This window comes from Urocampus carinirostris, chromosome 9, assembly GCF_059441175.1.
Source record: "Urocampus carinirostris isolate Australia breed hairy pipefish chromosome 9, RoL_Ucar_1.0, whole genome shotgun sequence".
Taxonomy (NCBI): Eukaryota; Metazoa; Chordata; class Actinopteri; order Syngnathiformes; family Syngnathidae; genus Urocampus; species Urocampus carinirostris.
In genome coordinates this window covers 39,489,390-39,512,639 of record NC_142357.1, presented here as the reverse complement: position 1 = coordinate 39,512,639, position 23,250 = coordinate 39,489,390, and the positions used below count along the sequence as shown (strand labels likewise).

The following is a 23,250-nucleotide window of genomic DNA, read 5'->3' as shown; positions in this document are numbered from 1 at the left end:
CTGCTTTCCAACTTTCCTTTTCGGTCGCATGACACGATACAGCCCCGTCGAGTTTACACAGTGTCCCTTTTATTGTGAGCTCCTCATTAGGAAACGACTACTATGGGTTATCCTTTGTTCTCTTTATTCATTCGGATTGCACTATTCAGGGTTTGTACACCTTTTTGCTAGCCAAAATCAAGAACTTAGCTTTAACAGCTAAAATAAAGTGGCTATCTTGCTGCTAGCAAATAGTATTTGTATATGTTCCTACTAAAGGACTATGGAAGTTTGAATTTGGGTTTTGTCTGTTGGACTCTCTGTGTTTTGTGCAAAAGTTTTGTGGAGTAGATCACGTGGGGCAGCTCTCAGGCAATGGGAGGTGACCAGCTGTCTGGGGGCCGAGGCGGAGTCGACGTGCCATTCTTCCGGGAACGGGAGACCAATGGGATCCAGCCAAGTGGCGGAGGAGATGCTTTGCTGAGCAACTCGGAAGAAGGAGAAGAGTCGGTTTTTGGAAGAAGAAGCGTGCAGAGATGTAGTGATTTGTGTGTTAGAAATAAATCCACTCGTGAGTGAAATGCCGGCTTCTGAGAACTTCCTATGCAGAAAAGAGCGCGCAAATTGTTTGGATGAGTGGTGATTAGGAAAGGTCACAAATTGCAGTCAGATGATTAATTGAAGTTTGTGTTGATTTAACAAGAAATTCCAACACTACCTATGATCTTTTTGTGTCAATGGGCTGCTATAAACTGACATGAATTCTGACATTCTGCTTCAACACTTGGCAATTGCTTTTTACAAATAGGGATCGGGCGCTCTAGGTGTTGGCTGATAATGGAGTTCAAAAAGAAAGGAAGTACTGTATGTATAAAAAGCAGAAAAATGAGCCAAATTTGAACTCATTTTAATGATTGCTTCGAAGCAGAGTGCATTTAATATTCCAAGCTTGGTGATTGCTGTTTGTTTTACATATTGGAATTGATTTTTTTTTTTCAGAGGATCGGTATCTAAATGGATTAAAACGGAATAGTAAATAGTTACTTGGTTTGCATTTTATAATTTATTTATAGCACTGAAAATTGTTAATTGTTTTGGATTTTCAAGGATTTCAAGCATCCGTACAAACCCTGTCCAGAAAAGCTATATTCCCTTTCCGATGCAATTATGGGTTGATGAAGGCAGGAAAAACCACTGGATGGGCATTGGACATTCTGTCCGATATACATTTGGTGGGGGCTAACACTCTAAAATGTGGATTGAATACATTAGGATGAATGCGCTTCAGCTCAAAATACAGAGGCCGGGAGCTGCTTGCTAAAACCTAAGGCTGAGATTAGCGATTCCGTACGAGGAGGGAGGGGAGGTCTCACGTATCAGTCACGAGATTGTCTCGTCAGAAGTCCTTCTTTTGCTTTGTGGAAGCGGTTTCTGGTTCTTTGGTCGTGGTCCAGCTGCAGTCTGGGAGCCTTCAGGCACTAGAAAATCGAAGAAACCTCTGGAAGAACGATGGCCCGATCCGGTAAACTTCTCCGGGACCCGGTTGGCAAAATTGGAGCGAAACCGTATCGAGAAGGGATCGGGACTTTGGCTCTCCGGTGTCTTCGGGCGAGTCGGACTTTTAGGTGGGGAAAGGGGGCGGTTGCCGTGACGACGGGGTTCAAGATTTGTCACCGTAGAGGTCCCGGTGGGCGCGAAGGTCCGGCAGCTCCGTGCGAGGCGTCGGCGCCGATGTGAAGAAATGGCCGCCTGGACCAAAACACACGCACAAAAAACAGCAACTCAAACCTCATATTACATCACTTTGTGCATGTTGTCATTTATTTTGTTGTGTATTCTGTCGTCCATCTTGTCGTGTATCGTCAGGGGCATTTCCCCTAACCTATTTCCAACTGCCAACTCTGCCAACACCTTCAAAGACCCCACATTCGTCACAAGCAATGTTCCCTGTAATTTTCCAGGGGTCTGAGCGTTCACACAAAGTCGGTGAGCAACGCTTGAAACAGCTGTGAGCAACCATAATCCCAAATTTGGCAAGATAATTCATTATCAAACATGTCCAAAACTTGACATTACATTTTGTTAATTTTTCGGCAATGCAAAATGATTTTTTTCTTCTGAATGAATTGACTCATGTACTATTGCAAAGGTTGGACGGCCTACAAACGTCGTTTGTTCTTACAATTTTTTCACACGATATCCATTTCTTTTTATTTCCTGATATCTTTTGTCACATAATATTAACATTTTTGGGGGCTTATTGAGTCGGTTGTAAGATACAGAACTGTACTTAATCACATTTTTTAGTGGAAATGCAATGTTAGAAACAAGATTCACTTGATATAATTAGAAATTATTTGAACGCAACACAAACTTTTTCTTCTTTTTTCCGTGTTTTTTTTCAACTTTTAAAAAAATTCCTTTAAAAAAATCTCATTGTGTTTATTTTTTGCGAGCTGCTACTTTTTTCCTACATTTCTGTCTTTTCTTTTTTCTATCTTTTTTCTAAATTTTTCCTTCTTTTTTTCACTTCCTTTGGTTTCTTTTTTTTCAGTGTTTCTCTACTTAGTATTTTTTTCTTTTTTTGTTCTATTCCCCCCTTCCTTTAAGTCATTTTGTGCATAATTTTACATTATTTTTGGTCATGGTGGGATTAAAGAAGCAAAAACAACATGAAGAGCCGTTTAGGACCCGAAAGAGCCGGTTCCTTTTAGTGAGCCGAGCCGAAGAAGCCGGTTTTCGACAAACTCTACTCACTTTACTCAACTTCGTTCTACTTGGACTCGACTTCAAAATACCGCATTTAGGACACAACGTCAGGGGAACCCGTGTATTTTTACCTTCATGCACTGTAACTTTGACTTGGGTCGCTTCTTAATTAGTAATTTTGAGCCCTGATTTTTGTGCGCTGGCTAGATTTTCTTGTGCGCTGAGAACGTGCGAGCAGTGCGCAATTGCGGATGCGCGCAGCTTAGAGGGAGCACTGGTTGACAAGTCATTTTTTTCTCCTAAAGCGCACACAAGAGCACGCACACCAGGGCCCTTCATCTACATCAGGGGTGTCAAACTCATTTTAACTCAAGGGCCACAAGATAGAACAAACATTGTGTCGGTGGCCGAACTAGTAGATTAAAGAGAAATAAAAAGAGATAAAGAAATAAGAAAAAGAGGGAGGGAAAAGGAGAAAGGGCGGGACAAAGAAAGAAAAAGAGAGAGAGAGGGAGAGAGCGTGAGAAACAAAAGATAAAAAGTCGTGAGAGAGGGGGGAAAAGAAAGAGAGAGGAAGAAAGAAATCCAAAGAGAAATAGAAAGACGGAAGGAGAGAAAAGAGAAAAGATTTCCATTTACCTCCAACCGAGTGACATTCTGCTGGCTTTCTGGCAGCACTTGTTATCGTTTCAATTTGAATTAATAAAATAAGGCCCTCTTGGAAAGTTTGGACGGCCCACACGTCACTTGTTTTTACAACTATTGGATGAGATTTCCGTTTTTTAAAAAATGTATCTTTTGTTACAGAACAATACCATTTTCTAAAATGTATTTAGTCGGTTGCACAATACAAAACTGTATTTAATCCAAGTACAAATAAGGCAAAAGATGGAGATGATATGTTTGCAAATACTTTAAATGTAAAACATAAGCAATCAAAGAGACCTCAAAATAGGTGTCTCTACTTTATTTGCTAGCCCTTTTATTTATTAGTTTTCTTCTTTTCTTTCTTTTTCTCGAGCTTTGTACTTATTTCCTGCTTTTTTCTCTTTTACTTCTTTCTTTTGGGGGGCGGCAGTAGCTCAGGAGGTAGAGCGCTCGTCTTGGGATCAAGAGATCGCAGTTTGAATCCCGGCTCCTCCGTGTAGGGTAAGACACTGAACCCCTAATACCCCCAATAAGCAGGTTAGCGCCTTACATGGCTGCATGGCCGCTATTGGGAAGTGTGGAGCACATTGTAAAGCGCTTTGGGAAGTCATTGACTTGGAAAGCGCAATAAAAACGCAGATCATTTCATTTCATTTTGTTCCTTTTTTCATTTTTTCTAGATTTCATCCCCCTAGGTCACAGGTGTCAAACAGGCGGCCCGCGGGCCGGATTAGGCCCGTCAGGGGATTGAATCCGGCCCGCAAGACAACACTCAGAGAAGCGCAAGAGAAAAACAAGCTGCAGGTTGAAATATGTCAATTGGATGTTGCCAAAGCCAGGTTCCTTTCACAAAGACACTGTACTTGTATTTCTTTCTCTCTCTTTATCCTTCCTTTTCCTCTCACTCTCTGTCTCACTCTCTGTCTCTCTTTCTTTGTTCCTACTTGTCTCTTTCTCTCGGTGTCTTTTAACCTTATTTTGCTCTCTCTTCCTTTTTCCTTCTCCCTCTCTTTGTTTCTCTTTTGCTTTCCCCTTCTCTCTTCCTCCCCTGACCCCTTTCTCTCCTTCTCTTTTTCTTTCTATTTCTCTTTGTATTTCTTTCTTTCTCTTTCCCCCTCTCACTATTTCTCTTTTTATCTATTTTGTTTCTCCCATTCTTTCTCTCTCTCTTTACTCTCTCTTAACCTCTCTCTCTTTCCTTGTCTGACCCTCTCTTTCTCTAATTTTTTTCTCTCTTTTTCTTTTTTTTATCTACTAGCCCGGCCCCCGAGAACATTTTTTGTCTATCGTGTGGCCCCTGAGTTAAAGTGGGTTTGACACCCCTGCCCTAGGTCCTTCTGAGCATGTTACAAAACAAATTGGTAATATGGAGATGAATGCAACAAAAATATCCAATGAGCCTTTTGGGTGCCGGCTCCTTTTAGTGACTCCTTTATCCACCCGCCTCTTTCTCACCAAAACTTGACCTCACGCGCACGCTTTCATTTACTCAATCTCGTGCTGACATCAACTTCAAAAGAGCGCGCGGAAAAAACCCGCGTTTTTTTTTTTCCTCCATGCACTCATTCTGGCTGAATTAGCTAGTGGATTCATTTCGCTATTTTGAGCCCCGATTTTTATGCGCATGATAGCTTTTCTTGTGTGGCGAGAAGGTCTCACGGCGACCATCGCAGCACTGTACTAATACAGTGGAACCTCGGTTTTCGAACGCCTCTCAGTTCGAAGAAATCGGAGTCCGACCAAAAATTTCGAGAAATTCGTGCTTCGCTGTTCGGTGAAAAAATCAGAGTTCGAACGCCGGTAATGCGTGAGTGCGTACGCTAGGGTGCCATGCTGAGCGGCGTACGGGTGTTTTAGCCCCTTATTATGCCTCCGAAGAAAGTCAGTGCAAGCAGTAAAGTTGCTACGGGTGAGAAAAGAAAAGTAGTGCGTACAACTATTGCATTTAAGAAAGAAATAATAGCAAAATATGAAGGAGGTGTGCGAGTGTCGGATCTTGCGAGGAAATACCCCACCGTCCACCTGCGCCTTCTGCTGACCACCACGAAGGTAAGAAATCCTATTCATAATTCTTTTCTTTATCCTTTTCTTTTTATTTTTACACGTTCATGTTAGCGTAATCTTTCGTACGGAAGATTACGATAAGGCGGACGTACGATTAGCCTGGGTTGGCTTTATGTTTACGTTAAACATTCAAGGTAAACATTCAGGGTGTTGGAACGGATTAAAACGATTTACATTATTTTTAATGGGAAAAATGATTTCGGTGATCGAACAAATCGGTTTTCGAACAGGGTTCTGGAACGGATTATGGTCGAGAACCGAGGTTCCACTGTATGCAAAAAAGGTCTCTCCGATATGATCTTACTGTTGACGGCGATGGCGATATCTGCGGGCGGGTGGGGCACACGGGGCACATGGGGCAAGTGGGGTGGGGCTTCAGGCCGCGGCGGGCTGAGGGGCTCCACGCTGACGGCGGGTCGTCCGCTGCGCCGATTGGACGGCGCCCCGGGGCCGGTCGCCGATCGGTCGGCGGCGGGACGCTCCGTCTCCGAGACCTCGCTGTCGGTGGCGCAGGGGACGGCGCTCTGTAGGGAGGAGGCGGGGCCGGCTCAGTTTGGGCTCCGCCCACCAGGAAGCGGCGCAACTTACCGCGATGCCGAGGGCCTTGAGGATGTTGAGTTTGCACATGGGGCAAGTGCAGTTTTCGTTGAGCCACGGGTCCACGCAAGCCCGGTGGAACACGTGCCTGAACACATCACGGTTGTCGTGACAACAATGCCGGCGCGGTTTCAACCGGTGGTCCTCAACCTTTTCGGTTTCATGTCGGACAATATTCTCGCAGCCCGGCCCAAAAACAACATTAGGGATAATGGAAATTGTACGACTAAATCCATTCTGTCATCATTACACCGTTATACCATGTAGATGACGACATTATTATACATAGCAGGAGGTTTGACGCTACTTTATTCAGTGTTTTTTCTAACTTATTTTGGAAATATTTTTGCCTATTTGTCATGATAAAAAAAATAACCCCCCAAAAAATGACAACAAAAAAACACAAAAGAGACCAAAAACCACATCCAAAAAACGACCAACAAAAGGCTTAAAACAAAGCAAAGAACAACTAAAAACAACTGAAAAAGGGAGACGAAAAAAAAAAGACAAATCCAAAAAAAAAAAAAAAAAAACAAGCCTGCCCCAAAACAACTATCAAAAACACACCCAAGAACAACAGAAAAAACCTGACCAAAAAAACCCCAAAACACAGACCCAAAATGAACCAGATATTGACAGAAAAAAATAAAACTAGCCACAAAAAAAACAGACTAAACATGAACCAAATGGCGACAAAAACAACCCCGGCAAAACAGACAAAAAAACACGAAAAAGAACAAAAAAAAATACAAAAAAAAAATACAAAAAAAAATGCCTTTTCAAATCCAATTGAAGGCCCAGTCCACAAAAAACCCAATTGAAACGAACACGAATATCCATCCATTATCTGCACTGCTTATCCTCATTAGGGTCGCGGGGCAAACACGAATAGTACTTGCATAATATAGTGTGATCCCAGCTTTTAGCCAAGGCCAAAAACATGAACTGTCCACTAGTCCGAAGTAAAGGTCTCTTTCCCAAGTTCAAATGTGTACTGTGTATAAGCCAAAGACCTACTTCCGACTGAAAGCACATCACCGTTTTGATAGCTCCGTTACTGCAGTGGCGCCATTTTGCCACCAAAGTCAATCGGTGAATAAAAAGACAAGCGAGAAATCTTTGGAGTTCAAACAAATACCGATCGAATTTCGAAGACTTTCAAAGATCTGAATGAAGTGATTGAATGCCAATGAAGGTCTCATCTTAAAGGATCACCCTGTGAATAAGAGCAGCAGGAGGGACTCTTTGGTGTATCTGACGACGCATCGGACTTGGAAGACACGGAACAGAAACATTGTGGCTTCGATTCTCAACAATGTCGTACCGGGAGTAAAAATAGTCTGATGATGAGATCAAATCCAATGCCTTTTCCTATGTCATCTATCCTTGGGGGACTAGAAGCCAGGATTCAACGCGCTCGCCGCTGAAAATTCGGTTTCGATTCCCGTCGCGTGAAGGCGGTCGGGGATATTTTTCAACCTGGCCATCGTCGCTCAATTGCAGTAAAACCTGGCGTAGGACACACACCCGATCTTTGAGTTCTTTTGGGTGTCAAAATTCATGTGCGGTGTCTACGGTATTAGTCCGGGGTGGGGAAATTATGGCTCTTTTCGTGAGTACACATGGCTCGGATATAGAAAGGAAAACTAGTAATTTTCTATAAACCTTTCATTTGCAGTATTTGGTGACATTTTTACAAAAGAACTCTGCTCGCACCTTGTTTTGAAACCATTATTTATGAAAAAAATAAGGTCAAAACCAGATTTGAAGATCTTAGGTAATTATGGGAGGGTTAGCTGAAATCTGTCTTAAAATATACGGTATGAATCTCTCTCAAAATATTTTGTTATTCCCGACCCCCGGTATTAGTAGTCCGCCTTGAGAAAACCACATAGATTGTAACGCGGTACGGAAGCAGACTTGCAGTTTTGTAATCAGTACGCCTAAGCTCAGCTCAAAATGTTTCTGTACGGCAGGGGTCGGGAGCCATCAATGCAAAAATATTTTGATTTAATTCGAGAGAGAGCCACAGCATATATTTCAAGACAAAACTGGACAAAAGCCCTCTCCAGACAAAAGCTATCTTCAGCACATATTTATTTCACGGTGTGATGTTTGATGATTTGATCAAGTCAATGAAATCATAATAATGCCAGGGCCTGTGTCCCATATCAATAAGAATATACCACTTCAAATTGACCTCTTAATGGTTTCAAAGCAAGGTGCGAGCAAAGTTCTTTTGTGAAAATGTCACCAAATACTGCAAGAGAAGGATATTGTGGTATTTACCTTTGGCGCAGACTGCACTGAGCGAGAGAGCGAAGGGAGAGCCTTGCGCTGTGCGCACAGATCCGCCCGCCTCTACCGTTCACCCAATCAAATTGCTCTGAGTGGTTTACTGGCGTTTTGGAGTGTTTCTTTGGGTTTTCATCACAAGGTACAGTGGAACCTCGGTTTTCGAACGCCTCTCAGTTCGAACAAATCGGAGTCAAACCCAAAATTTTGAGAAATTCTTGCTTCGCTGTTCGGTCAAAAAAATCGGAGTTCGAACGCTGGGGTGGATGTTTCACGTCACATATTTTTTTTTTACTCCTTTTAATTTTCTCAGGTGCAATTGCACCTCCAATACACTAGGGGACGTCCGAGATTAAACAAATGTGTAGCAAATGGGCTGAGTTACAGAATTTCACCACACCGACGAAGCTGCAGCCACCAGAGTCTCATCTCATCTCATCAGCTGTACCGCTTATCCTTATTAGGGTCGCGGGGGGGCTGGAGCCCATCCCAACCATCTCCGGGCAGTGGGCAGGGGACACCCTGAACTGGTTGCCAGCCAATCGCAGGGCACACAGGGACAAACAACTTACTCGCTCAGTCACACCTAGGGACAATTTGGACCGGCCAATTCACCTGAAATGTATGTCTTTGGAATGTGGGAGGAAACCGGAGTGCCCGGAGGAAACCCACGCAAGCACGGGGAGAACATACAAACTCCGCACAGTTGGATTTGAACCCTTGCAGGAGGTTCCCACGACGCCACCAGAGTCTTAATGACTTTAATGACACTGTCATGAACCACTTCCGAAAAGTGCTAAAAAGAAGGCAGAAGCAAGTGTCATTGGATGGATATTTTAAGAGAAAAGAACATCCTGTAGCCGAGTCATCCGTAGCAAAGAGATTTGAACGTGTGAGCACCCCTCAGACGGAAGAGCTCCCCTAAGTTTTTATGGAAGGGGACTCTCCTTCCAAACAATAATAATTCCATCCTCCTCCATCCCTCTCACCGTCCATTTGCGCCTTCTGCTGACCACCACAAAGGTAAAAAAATCCTATTCTGATTTTTTTCTTTATCCTTTTTTTATTTTTACACATTCATGCGAACGTACGATTAGCCTGGGTTACATTTATGTTATTTGTGTCTTAAAGGTAAACAAAGGTAAACATTCAGGGTGTTGGAACGGATTCAAAGGATTTACATTATTTGTAATGGGAAAAATGATTTCTATGTTCGGACAAATCGCTTTTCCGAACAGGGTTCTGGAACGGATTATGGTCGAGAACCGAGGTTCCACTGTATCTTAACAGTGACATGAGCTTCCGTTTCAAGATTTGCAGCCAAAACGGGGTATGTCGGTGAGACACCCTGACTGTAAACTGTAGTTGCTTCAGCTTCGCATGTACCATAGTGACATTTTTTCTCCGAGCCAAAAATAATCATGAAAAGAGCCGTATACCCTGTTCTAAGGCTATTGGTAAAGGTCATTTCCTGCATAAACAGCAACGCAAAGCCAAGAAATCTGCTTATTTGGGAAATCTAACAGGAGCAAAATACCGTAATTTCCGCACTATAAGGCGCACCTAAAAGCCTTTATTTTTTTCAAAAGCTGACCATGCGCCTTATAATACAGTGCGCCTTATATATGGCTCAATATTAAATCGCAAGGTCTCGCAACTTACGCAACAGCCGCCGACTCGATTTCCCCCCGAACGTGGAGTAGTCCGCGGTGTATGCTGGGATTTATATACCGGCGTTTCGTTGGCTAACCAATGTGTCAATCATCATTTGAATCGGTCACTATTGGCTAAAGTTATTCAGAGCCTCGGATGGGCTAGAGGGCCGAAACAAACCCTGCAATTGGCCAAAAAAAGATGTGTGAATCATCAATTAAATCGATCGTTATTGGCTGAAGTTATTCGGAGCCTCGGATAGGCTAGAGGGCCAAAACAAACCCTGCAATTGGCCGAAAAAGATTACTGTGAATAGCAAGCTTGCTAAAGTACGCCATAAAGAAACATGTTTCATTAGTCTGTATTTGTAAATATTTTACTCTCCTGGATTTACTTCACTCACGGTTGTAAGAAGACCATGATTGCGTATCATTATTGATCGTGAGAACTTAGGTGAGTTATGCGGCTTTATATTTTCCCGGTATCTTGTTTTAGAACGATCTTGATGTTGCTGTGATGAGTTGAGTGAATTCAACTCAATTCCAAGTGTTTATTGTCATATGCACAGTTAAGTTGCGAGCAAAAAAGAAAATAGAAACTAAGGAATGGTTGGCATTTCTTGAATCCCAAGACTTTAACCTTCCGAATGATGGAACGATGCATTTGAGTGACATCGTACGGACACCGCATCCGCACGTGTCTACGACACGTATTTGCGTCTTTGCAAGCTTTGGGAATGTTAAGGGGGTAATCAGTTGGACTGAACCATCTGACTGTTTTGTCGACGTTCCCATTGTAGCGCCTTATAATCCGGTGCGCCTTATCTATGGAAGATATAGGACCAAAAACTGTTTTTTGGGGGTGCGCCCTATAACCCGGTGCGCCCTATAGTGCGGAAAATACAGTAGTCTATGTTCAGAGGGAGGAGAACAGAATAAGCAGAAATATGGCGGCAGCTTTTGGTTCTTCCCTGGTACCAAATGGGGCCTGGAGGTTGAGGACCACCGTCTCGGACCACTTACTTGCAGGGAAGCACGCGTACGACGTCGTTAAGTCGGTAGGCTTCGATGCAGACGGCACAGTGGTTGAAGTCGGGATCCGTTTCCTGCGGGGGCACAGGTTGCAAACGGGGTTTGTTTGTTAAACAAAATGGCTGCCGGGCCTCTTACCTTATCTCCTTTCTTGACTGTCCTGGTGCTCAATTTCCCCATGGCCTTTTTCGCCGCGTCTCCCAAACGGCGCTGGCGACACAGGACAACACGCAACATGAAAAAACATCTTAGCGTATTTTCTCTCTTTTCCTGAACATTTTTCACCTAAATACGAAGGAGCCACCGATATGGGTTGATCGGGGCCGATACCGATGATTAGTATTAAGAGGAGGCCGATAACCCAGGTTTGAAGCCGATAAGAGAAACGACCAATGTTCCCTGTTATTTTCCTTACGGGTCTGAGCGTTCACAAAGTCGGTGAGCAGCGCTTGAAACAACAATGAGCAACAGCAATCCAAAGTGTGGCAACTAAATCATTATCAAACATGTCCAAAACTTGACATCACCTTACATTTTGCCGAGTTTCCGTCAATGCAAAAATTTTTTTCACTTTTGAATGAATTGACTAGTGTTATTGCAAAGGTTGTACGGCCTACAGACGTCATTTGTTTTTAACAACACTTTTTTTTCTTGATATCTTTTGTCGCATAATACTAACATTTTTGGGGGCTTATTGAGTCGGTTGCACGATACACAACTGTATTTAATCACATTTTTAAGTGGAAGTACAATGTTGGCAACAAGATTGACTTGGTATAAATGGAAATTATTTGAACTTTTTCTTCTTTTTCCCTGTTTTTTTCTATTTTTTTAATTCCTTTAAAAAAATCTCATTGTGTTTATTTTTTCCTAGCTGTTACTTTTTTGTTTTTGTTCTCTATTTCCTTTTTTTCCTTTATTTCTTTCTTTTCTTTTTTGCTGGCTTTTTTTCTGATTTTTTCCTTCTTTTTTTCTCTTCATTTTGTTTCTTTTTTTCTCAGCTTTTCACTACTTTTTCCGTTTTGGTATTTTTTTATTTTTTGTTCTATTCCCCCTCCCTTCCTTAAAGTCATTTTGTGCATAATTTTACATAATATTTGGTCATATAGGGATGAAAGAAGCAAAAACAACCTTAAGAGCTGTTTAGGACCCGAAAGAGCTGGTTTCTTTTAGTGAGCCGAGCCGAAGAAGCCGGTTCTCGAAAAACTCAACTGACTTTACTCAACTTCGTTCTACTTCGACCTTGACTTCAGAATACCGCATTTAGAACACAGCGTCAGGGGAACCCGTGTATTTTTTACCTTCATGCACTGTAACTTTGACTTACTTTGCTTCTTAATTGGCAATTTCGAGCCCTGATTTTTGTGAGCTGGCTAGATTTTCTTGTGAGCGGAAAAGCTCTGGGAAGTGCGCAGTTGCGCACACACGCAGCTTAGAGGGAACATTGGTAACGACCCCTTATGACAAATATACGCTCAATATCCCTGGCCAGGACTCGGGTGACCAGAGCCAGGCCTGGAGGTGGAGTCCGCTGGCGAAGGCCTTGGTGGCCGTTCCTACGCTCACGGGGTCCGGCCGGGCACAGCCCGAAGGGACGACGTGGTTCCCCCTTCCCATGAGCTAACCGCCTGTGGGATGGGCCAAAGGTGTCGGGGTCATTTCATTTCATAGATCCTAGATAGATGTCTAGATAGATAGATGTCTCAATAGATGGATTGATGTCTAGATAGATGTCTAGCTAGATAGATCGATAGCTAGATAGATTTGACTGTGTGTCATAAACAAGGGCTGGGGTAATGTTAGACACCTTTACATTGCCCCCAAATAGTCATCTTTTCCTTTTTCGTCTCTCCGAGGCACGGGAGTCAAAGATTCAGCCCGCGGGCCGGATCAGGCGTACCAGGGGTTTCGATCCAGCACGCGAGACAACACCAAGGGCAGCGTAAGGGAAAATGAGCTGCAGTCCCTTTATTTCTTTCGGTCTTTTTTTTCCCTTTCTTACTCTCTTTCTCTCGTTTTTTGTGTGTCCTATTACTGTATGTTTCCCCCCCATCCCGCAGTCCAGACTCGAGGCCAACAACGCCTCTGACGAGGCGAACAAAGAACCCCGGGAGAAGAGGGAGGAGTTACGTGTCTGCGGCGGGAGGTTCCGCCGTATCGAATCTTCCGAACCAGGTAGAAGAGCAGCCAAGCCGAGGAGACGATCATGAGGACGACGAAGGAGACGGAGACCAAGACCAGAGACCCCCGGTTGGGGTTCTTGCCGGGACTCCGCTGGCCCACCAAGACCGTCACCACCACGCTCAGGTTCCGCTCCAAGCGGGCCAGGATTTCTTTGCCGTAATTTTCCGTGATCATCACCGCCACCGTGTCGCCCGTCCCTGAGGGAAATGGAGGAGGTCAACGGGGTCCCTACACCTTTTTCCTGGACAAATTCAAGCACTTTTCAAGCACATTCCGGGACAAATTTTCCAGAACCTTTAACGGAAGAAATTCAGCGTCGATCAATAGACCATTTTTTTCGTTGTTGACTTTGATGATCAAAATAACTATCTTGCTGCTAGCACATACTTTGTGCTATTTGGAGCTGTTCCTATCGATTCCAAATCTGTTCAGTGTGTGAATATTTAAAATAGTTTTGTATCTATGAATATTCTAATTCATATTTGAATTACCAATGACTAAATACTTTGGTGCGTCATGTTTTATATTTTTGGGATTTCATATCCAGCTTTCATTTTCCCTCTGAAAAGTGATGGGTCCCAGGGACTTGCATGCTCAAAAATCTATGGGTCCCAACAGAGATCTATGGGTCCCCAAAATTTAGTGTTATCGAGGTTGAAATTGTAAATCGGCAACAAATATATAATATACCGTATTTTGCCCACTATAGGGCGCACCGGGTTATAGGGCGCACCCCCAAAAAATAGTTTTTGGTCCTATATCTTCCATAGATAAGGCGCACCGGATTATAAGGCGCTACAATGGGAACGTGGACAAAACAGTCAGATGATTCAGTCCAACTGATTACCCCCTTAACATTCCCAAAGCTCGCAAAGAAGCAAATACGTGTCGAGAACACGTGCGGATGCGGTGTCCGTACGATGTCACATCATTCGGAAGGTTAAAGTCTTGGGATTCAAGAAATGCCAACCATTCCTTAGTTTCTATTTTCTTTTTTGCTCGCAACTTTACTGTGCATATGACAATAAACACTTGGAATTGAGTTGAATTCACTCAACTCTTCACAGCAACATCAAGATCGTTCTAAAACAAGATACCGGGAAAATATAAAGCCGCATAGCTCACCTAAGTTCTCACGTTCAATACTGATACGCAATCATGGTCCTCTTACAACCGTGTGTAGTAAATCCAGGAGAGTAAAATATTTACAAATACAGACTCACGAAACATGTTTCTTTATGGCGTAGTTTAGCAAGCTTGCTATTCAGTCATCTTTTTCGGCCAATTGCAGGGTTTGTTTCGGCCCTCTAGCCAATCCGAGGCTCCGAATAACTTCAGCCAATAGCGATCGATTTAATGGATGATTGACACATCTTTTTCGGCCAATTGCAGGGTTTGTTTCGGCCCTCTAGCCTATCCCAGGCTCCGAATAACTTTAGCCAATAGCGATCGATACAAATGATGATTGACACATTGGTTAGTCAATGAAACGCCGGTATATCAACCCCAGCATACACCGCGGACTACTCCACGTTCGGGGGAAAATCGAGTCGGCGGCTGTTGCGCAAGTTGCGAGACCTTGCGATTTAATATTGAGCCATATATAAGGCGCACTGTATTATAAGGCGCATGGTCAGCTTTTGAAAAAAATTAAGACTTTTAGGTGCGCCTTATAGTGCGGAAAATACAGTAAATCTATATATTAATTCAGTTTTAATCATCACAATTTATTAATAATACAAATCAGTTGTCACTTCAGATTTTTCAGTTCACAACAATATTGTACATTATACAAAATAATATTGCTGAAATAATTATATGAATCTATATTTTCATTCAGTTTTAATCATCACAGTTAATTGGTAATACAAAGCAGTTATCACTTCAGATTTTTCAGTTCACAATATTGTACACTATACAAAATAATATTGCTGAAATATTTATATATTCATGCAGTTTTAATCATCACAGTTAATTGGTAATACAAAGCAGATATCACTTCAAATTTTTCAGTTCATATATTCGTCGTGATTTGTAATGCCTTCTCAAAGTCCAATCCATTATCATCCTCCTCATAGCGTAACCAAGAATAAAATTAAGTCCATTTTAGCGGAAAAGTCCTTACCCACTGCCCGAAGATAGCTGTGATGGGCTCCACCACCACCGAGACCCTACTGAGGATAAGTGCTGCAGATAATGGATGGATGGGCTTTACTGCGACCACCGTGTCAGACGTGAGCTTGCTACGTTTACAAATGTTGGCGGCGGAAGGCATTCAAGCCAAATAAATGTAGATGTCAAGGAACGACATGACGTAGAAATCAAGACGCTGGAGTTTTTCCTTCTTGCGAGGTGGGCGTGACGGGAAACAGTTAAGAAATGACTCAATTTGAACGTATTATTCCTTTTACAGGTAAGATCTTAAGCCTGAGCCCGAAACCGAAATTCAAATCGGCTCCAACATGTCAATCATGAGTTCAGGTTGGGGCTGGGGCAGGGTTTCTCTCTCGCAGACTTTTATTTATTCGGACATTTATCCTTTTCGTTTGTAGAGCAAATAAGCCCAGCACAAAATTGACTTCCAAGTAACTCCGAACTTTGGAATGGATGGAACGACTGCGTCCTCTTTCGGACAGTTCCTGGACATTCCGATTCACCATGTACCGTGATGAAAACTGATAACATGAAGTTTTGAATGTAAATAAAACATTCGTACGTAATTATGTCAATTGGAGGGACATTCTCAGGTAAAGAACATGACGCACATTTCTCACTTCTTTTGGCTATATAACAAGTTTAGCTGATACTGGGAATATCAGATATTTAAGACCACTTCCGTAGAGGTACAATCTGGTCAAGCGTCCGTGGTCCATATAAAAAGGGGAACTGATCGATAGTTCGCTCTCTTTCCTACTGGCTCTTTCCTACTGCGGCCTTGAGTTTAGCACGTGGGTCAGACGCTGTGACCAACTCTATGCAACAACAAGTAAGAGGACGGTTTCAAATTTAACACCATGTTTGCTGGTTCTTGGGAAAGAGCGTTTTTTTCCTGTACAAGGGAATCTCCCCAAATCGACGAGCATTATAACGGGAAACTTTCTTATTGTGCTAAGTAACTTTCAGCAGAAAACTCCCATAATCTCCAGCGCCCTTCCCTTTTTTCCTATCAATAATTCTTTGTGTTAATAAATAATGTGTTTTTTTCCCATCGGCCTCGTTCACTGATTCCATTTTCTTGGGATTTGAATTCATATCAGAACTCAAAAGAACTCAAGTAATAACAATTTAGGTAGTGTAGGAAATTCTAGAATCCTCCAGAGAAAAAAAAGATTTATGGTGGAGCAAAAACAACACTTAGAGGCAAATTTACTGATTGCAATAAAGAATAATTCGTTTCAATCCGAACGATTTTCAAAATGAAAGGTAAAAAAATCCCTGCACGTTCGGAGGATTCGACTCATCGTTTCAATCGAAGGCTTTAAACAGGCGGCCAGCGGGCCGGAACAGACCCGCCGAGGGTTTTGATCTGACCTACGAGACAACGCCAAAAAAGCACAGGAGAAAAAGATGCTGCACTTTTAAATATGTCCACTTGATGTCGCCAAAACCAGACGAAGATTTCTTTCTCGCTCTCTCACCCGTTTTGGTGCTCACTGTTTTCTCTTGTTCTCTATTTTTTTCTCTCTTTCTCACCTTCTTTTTCACTCTCTCTTTCATCATCACTTTCTCACGCTCACTTTTTCTCTTTTTATTCTCTCTTTGTATTTATCTTTGTCTTATTTCCTTTTTCTCCCATTACTTTCATTCTCTCATTTTCTCTTATGTTTCCTTTCTTTGTTTATTGTGTCTTTCTAACCTTTTCTCTCTCCCTTTCCTTCTCCCTCTCTAGCTTATTTTTTTGTTCTCTCTTTTCCTCTTGTCCTTTTTCTCCCTCCGTTTTTTCCTTTCTTAAATCTACTGGGATTTTTTTCCATCCTAGCATGAGAGCCTCCTCCCTGTCCCTGAGCAGCTCAAAAGAGTTTGAGAGCCCTGGTTTAAAGGGCGAAGGGGGACAGACTGACCTTCGTGTCCCATCTTGACCGTCCTATTGGTGGAGTTGTTGTAGACCAGCACGGCAGACGCGTTGAAGGCGGCAGCCTTCAGGATCTTCTCCCTGAAGGTGCAGTTTCCTCTTTGCAGCAGCGCCACCCACTGGACGGGAGGCGCCGCGAAGCGCGTGTTGGGGTCGCAGCCCTGACGGTCCGGCACTACAAGCCCCGCCCCCCAAAAATACATTTGTTAGCGATCGGGACTGACGCGGTACAAAAGAAGGCATTCCTGGAAAGCAAATTCCGTATTTTCAGACTATAAGGTAAGTAGGTACAGGCAAATTTAGCACTTTTTTAATATTTTGAAATCCGATTTTCCATTTTTTCCGAAACCATTCAAAGAAGAAATAAAGCTCCGTTCAATAGTGTACAATGAGAGCCTTAACCTCGAACCTTACTTTAAATCCCAACCTTGGAAACATTTTGAAGTATATACATTGTAGTATTTTTGGGTCGTATTTCTGTAGTAGGGCAGCACGGCGGGGCAATGGTTAGCGCATGTGCGGCACAGTTCATGTCATGGGAACCTCCTGCGTGGGTTCAAATCCAGCTCCAGACTTCCTGTGCGGAGTTTGTATATTCTCCCCGTGCTTGCGTGGTTTTTCCTCCGGGCACTCCGGTTTCCTCCCACATTCCAAAAACATGCATTTCAGGTGAATTGGCCGGTCCAAATTGTCCCTAGGTGCGAATGAGCGAGTGAGTTGTCTGTCCCCGTGTGCCCTGCGATTGGCTGGCAACCAGTTCAGGGTGTCCCCTGCCCACTGCCCGATGATTGCTGGGATGGGCTCCAGCACCCCCGCGACCCTACTGAGGATAAGCGGTGCAGCTAATGAGATGAGATGAGATGAGATTTCTGTAGTATTTTGGAGTACTTTCATGGTAGTATTTCTATAGTCAAGTCAAGTCATTTTTATTTTTATATTTTATATATATTTTCTATATATTTATATATATTCTATATATTTTCTATTTTTATAAAATGTAATATGTCTGTCATCATTTTGCTGTAGTAGTATTTGGGAATTATAGTATTACTGTAGTAGAATTTCTGTAGTATTTCTATTTTTTGGGGTATGATTTCATTTTGTATTTTTGTAATATTCCTGTAGTTGTATTTTACTAATATTTCTGAGGTAGTATTTTTGTATCATAGTTTTATTGTAGTCATGTTTTTGTAGCATTTTCTATTCAGAATGAAAGCAATCTAATGGTTTAGTTGCCTGTTTTTAAGCACTGAATTTGATATTTAGTTTTGTATTCATTTTGGGGTATTTTTGTAGTATTTCTGTTGTACTATTTTTGTCGTAGACACAGGACGGGACGATGGGGAGAAAGTTGGCCCCAAGGGATCCACCCACCCCACTTTTTATATTTATATATATATATATATATATATATATATATTATATCTTGAGCATTTTTGATCGTTGTGCCGCATGAAAAAGCCCGATGGGCCGCATGTAGCCCACGGGCCGTAGTTTGCCCGCACCTGCTCTAATGGGTAGGCATGCCAATTTTTGGCAACAAAGCACAAATAAACACAGTCTCAAGAAGAGATTAGGAGGACGCCGATTTTCTCCTCATGGAAATATTCTCCCCATCGTACATCCTCAATCTAATCTGAATTTACGACTGTAAAAGTAAATACTGAAATCGTTGCGTAGGAAACGGTAGGTAGAATGTCGGGAGGAGGGCGCGGCTTATTCAGGAACAACAAACCGATCGAAAATCAACGGGGTAAACATGATCGCGGAAATGAGTTTTTAGTAGTCAAATACTTTTTGCAATAAACCCTTCCTGGAAGAAATACGGAAAAGTGGTTCGAAGCCAAAATGGATATGGAGTGTCTCGGCTTAGCTCTCGAGATGGAACGAGCCCAAAAATACCAGAGCTTTCTTTTTTTCGTTACATTTACCGTACATTCCGGACTGTAAGCCGCTACTTTTTTCCCAAATGTTCAACCCTGCGGCTTATTCAGTTATGCGGCCAATTTAAGTACTTTTTCTAACAGCCGCCAGCGGCGCTCGAGTACAATAGGTAAGATTTAGACCGGTGGAATACATGCGTGTGTGTTGCGAGCGTGTTTTTGATTAAAGGAGCGTAGGACGACGTATATATGACAGTCTCTTTCCCATACTGGGGAAGACTACTTTAATGACGTCAGTTATAAGGAGGAAGTTGAGGACTGTTTACCGTGATTTTTACAAGTGCCGTATTTATTTTTTTTAGCAGACCCGTTTTGCTACCCTTCACAGACACGGTTTGGGATGAAAGTTATAATGTTATTATTAAAGCTTTGAAACTATTTATTTTAGAGACTTATGTTTTCCACGGGCGAATCAAAAAGAAGGGGCAAATACAACGGGGGCTGATGGGAAGTGGAGTAAAGGGGAGACGTGTTTGTGGACGCAGCGGACAATAGTGGATATATATTTTTCCCACCCTTACCTTTGGAAATATACATTTTTTTTCCTTAAGTTATACCTTAAGTACCGGTATCATTTTACGTTTCATTTGCCGGCTGTTGTTTTTGGACTGTGTACTTCTTATTCAGTTACAATTGCGGGACTCAAAGCCGTGTCTGGGTAATTTCGTGATCGTGTTACATGTTTTATTGTGGGCCGCACACGGCTTATAAACAGGTGTGGCTTGTGTAAGTACAAAAGCGGTTATCCTCTTAAAATGTGGTGGGTGCGGCTTATAATCAGGTGCGCTCTATAGTCCGGAATTTACAGTAATTCTCCAATCTGCGTACTTCTTAGGTCGTTCCCTTGGGCTGGATTTTAGCGTGAAACGCCATCGCATGCTGCCAGAAAGCGCACGCAAAACAAGAAGAAACAAGTGAAATGCCGGTGAATAACTCACCTCCGTGGCGCGGGGTAGGGGTAACCACCAGCAGGGGGCGAGTGTCCACTTTGGGCGAGTTTTGCCCGTAGGTGCCGTCTTCGCTGCTCATGATGTGGACGGCGCGTCCCCCGGCGTCCAAAACGCTCGCGTTGACGGTAGCGCTCACGTATTCCTCCGACGCCGAGGGGGCGCCGCCGCGCTCGGAACGGCCCGCTAGCGTCGGCGGCGCGAGCGCTAGCAAGAGCGCCAGGGGCCCGGCGAGCCAGGTCCGGCCGGACCGCCTCATGCTGCCCTCATCCGAATCTACGAAACGTGGCAAACACAAAGGATGGTAACGTCACACTTTGGGCGATATTTGGCGGGTTCTTATGGCAAGTGGTGCTCTGCATTCTGATTGGCTAAGCAGTGGCCCCGTCCCGCCCCTTTTCTGCCTGTGTCTCAAAATCGTTGAGGTCTAAGTCGTTTACGTACGTAAGACCAAGCCAACATCAGTCGGTTGGATCCCTTAAGCACACTGGTGTCCGGCGTGGCGGCTGCATCTCGGGCCGACAAATGTTTCCACCCGGTCTCGAACCCGAGACCTGCGAACCGCTGCACTGCTGAACCGACAAACGCGTCGACAGGCATAGGAGAATGCTCTCTCGCGCACACAAACTCAGACGCCATATTCTTGTTTTCTCTAAAGCAGGGGTGTCAAACTCATTTGAACTCGGGGGCCACACGATAGAACAAACATTCTGTCGGGGGCCGGAAAAGTAGATTGAAGAGAAAGAAAAAGAGATAAAGAAATAAGAGAAAGGGGGAGGGAAAAGGAGAGAGGTCGGGACAAAAAGAAAAAGAGAGAGAGCGTGAGAGAGGGGGAAAAGAAAGGGAGAGGAAGAGAGAAATCCAAAGAGAAAAAGAATGACAGAAGGAGAGAAAAGAAAGTTAAAGGGTATGAAGAGAGAAAGAGAAAAGGAAAAAAGGAAGTTCGAGCAAAAGAGGTTAAAAGACACAGAGAGAGAAAGAGACAAAGAGCAACAAAGGAGGAGAAAAAGAGAGACACAGAGAGTGAAAGAGACAGAGAGTGGGAAAAAAGGGGTGGAAACGAGAAAGAAATACCATTACAGTGTCTGTGTTCGAGGCACCTGGCTTTGGACACATCAAGTTGACGTATTGAAACCTGCAGCTCATTTTTCTCTTGCGCTTCTTTGAGTGTTGTCTCGCGGGCCGGATTTAATCCCTTAGCGGGCCTGATCTGGCCCGCGGGCCACCTGTTTGACACCTGTGCTCTAAAGCGTCTGTTGTCACACGAGCGGCCTGCGGGCAAGATGGGGCCCGCCAAAGTTTCAAATTCGGCCCGCGGTGACGACACCCGGAGAAGCACGAGAGAAAAAGAAACTGCCGTTTGGTGTTGACAAAACCTGGCACCAATCGCAAACACACTGGAACTCTACTTTCTCTTTCTCTCTCATATTTTCTCTTTCTCTCTGTCTGTCTTTTTTCTTTCACTGTGAAGGATTTCATACATTTGACTATAAAGGATTTTATACGATTGAATAAAAGTTACATTTATTGAGATATTCACTGACTGGGCTTTAGTTCAATGACAGGTCACGCTGTTCCAAATGCAGAATATTTTGACTAGGGAATTTTGATAACAGGACTCTGACGGAAGGTGTTGTTTTGAGAACAGGACGCCCGTCTATGAGATTGTGAAGCCCACGTTGGGCTTCTTTGGCACGCCCATGGGAGGAGTCGGCACGCCATCTTGCGGGGAGAAGTGGGCCACGAAGAGAGAGCTAAAGGATTCCCAGGGACTCCAACGACACGAATTCGGCCGTTTTCGATGGAGTACACTTAGTTAAATTGTTAATAAAACTAAATCTGCCCCCGTGTGAAAATGTCGGTTTCCTGTTCATCATGATTGTAGGTTGTGTTTGGTTCATGGAGTCAGATAACTAATTAGAACAATTTGGTAAACGGTACATTTTGTTATTAATTCCCAACAACAGCTATCTCGGGGCAGTGGACACCCTCAATTGCTTGCCAGCCCCTCCCAGGGCACACAGAGACATACAAGCATACCTCTGGACAATTAAGATCTGACACGCATGTTTTTGGAACGTGGGAGAAAGCGGAGTGCCCGGAGGAAACCCTCGCAGGCGTGCACAGGGAGAACATGCAAACTCTGCACGAGGAGGCGACGGTCGCTCGAAATGAAGCCGTGGGACACCGTGCTCACCTCCCGGCCGCCAATGTGAATTGTTATGAAAGATATATTCCATTTCCGTGGCGGAATCTCTGACTAGAAGTGGGTGGCGAGTTTTTCTGGCATCTTGCTGCGTTGGTGTTTGTTCATGTTAACAATACAGCGCGATTTGTAGGTCCCTCAATGCATCATCTTGTTGTTTTTGCTCCCTTTGGAGAAATGAGAACCGCGATGACGTCAGCGGACGGGCAGCGAGAGTTGTGCGGAAGGACGAGGCCGATGGCGACCCGCCGGTGGTCACCTTCAGGCCTGCTACCGAGACCGGAACCAGGAGCAGAAGCGGGTTCGGGTGGCCTTGCTTTTGTGACGTCACTCAACGCGCCGCCGAGACTCACCTCTTCGCGGAAGCGCGACGGCTGTCCGGTTCTGCTCCGCTCGCCAGTCGCTCCCTTTAGGAATCTCTCCGACCTTATTTTAAATGTCTTATTTTATTTGGGGAGGGGGAGGGAAAGGGGACGGTTCCGGTTCGGGCGATGCGGAAGAAACAGTGGCGGCGGAGGCTCGGCTGTGGCGCAGCGCGCATGCGCACTCGGGTCGTCCAGGAACGCTGCCCCTGGGTGGGAAGAGACGAGATCTTATTCAAGTATCGCGAGAATCGCTTCCCTTACAAAATACAAAATAATCTTACACCAGATTTTTTCCCAAAGTGTTTATTTATGTAGTTTAACATGTTATATTGTACATGTGTTTCGTTAAATCATATATATGGTTAATTAATATTTTGTTGTGAGATCCTGAGTTGCTCGACATGTATGAGGTTTATTTTTTAAAAAAAGTTCAAAAATTAGTTCACTGTAGATGGAAAAAATCATGCAAATATAATGAAGTAGAATAATTCATTTTCTTATTCAAATTATAAATTCATTTTCTGCATTAAATTATTGTTGGTAATATACTGATTAAA

At 43.6% G+C, this 23,250-nt stretch overlaps 1 protein-coding gene across 3 annotated transcripts; it reads right to left on the bottom strand.

The window, feature by feature from the left end:
• Positions 1–870: 870 nt before the first annotated feature.
• On the bottom strand, positions 871–22,891 carry rnf130 (ring finger protein 130). Of its 3 annotated transcripts, none has more exons than XM_088343800.1 (9): positions 22,682–22,891; positions 20,114–20,398; positions 17,222–17,407; positions 13,107–13,357; positions 11,115–11,186; positions 10,968–11,050; positions 5,989–6,085; positions 5,705–5,924; positions 871–1,728 (listed from the first exon to the last, which is right to left on the bottom strand). In XM_088343800.1, exons 2-9 carry the CDS (start codon positions 20,379–20,381, stop codon positions 1,640–1,642), a joined length of 1,266 nt encoding a protein of 421 aa, XP_088199926.1. In that variant the 5' UTR covers positions 20,382–20,398; positions 22,682–22,891; the 3' UTR covers positions 871–1,639. The 3 variants fall into 3 exon arrangements, with proteins under 3 accessions (XP_088199926.1, XP_088199925.1, XP_088199924.1); XM_088343799.1 differs by lacking the exon at positions 22,682–22,891 and adding an exon at positions 22,320–22,618 and having other exon boundaries at positions 13,149–13,357; XM_088343798.1 differs by lacking the exon at positions 22,682–22,891 and adding an exon at positions 22,320–22,613.
• Between the last annotated feature and the right edge of the window lie 359 nt (positions 22,892–23,250).

Bases quoted from the DNA above. Each gene is read 5' to 3' on its own strand.
- rnf130 (XM_088343798.1), bottom strand. From the start codon at position 22,362: ATGGAATATATCTTTCATAACAATTCACATTGGCGGCCGGGAG. The intron at 17,408-20,113 runs GTGAGTTATTCA...CGGGGCTTGTAG, and splicing joins CCCTACCCCGCGCCACGGAG to TGCCGGACCGTCAGGGCTGC. The intron at 11,187-13,106 runs GTAACTCCTCCC...CTGTGTCGCCAG, and splicing joins GAACCTCCCGCCGCAGACAC to CGCCGTTTGGGAGACGCGGC.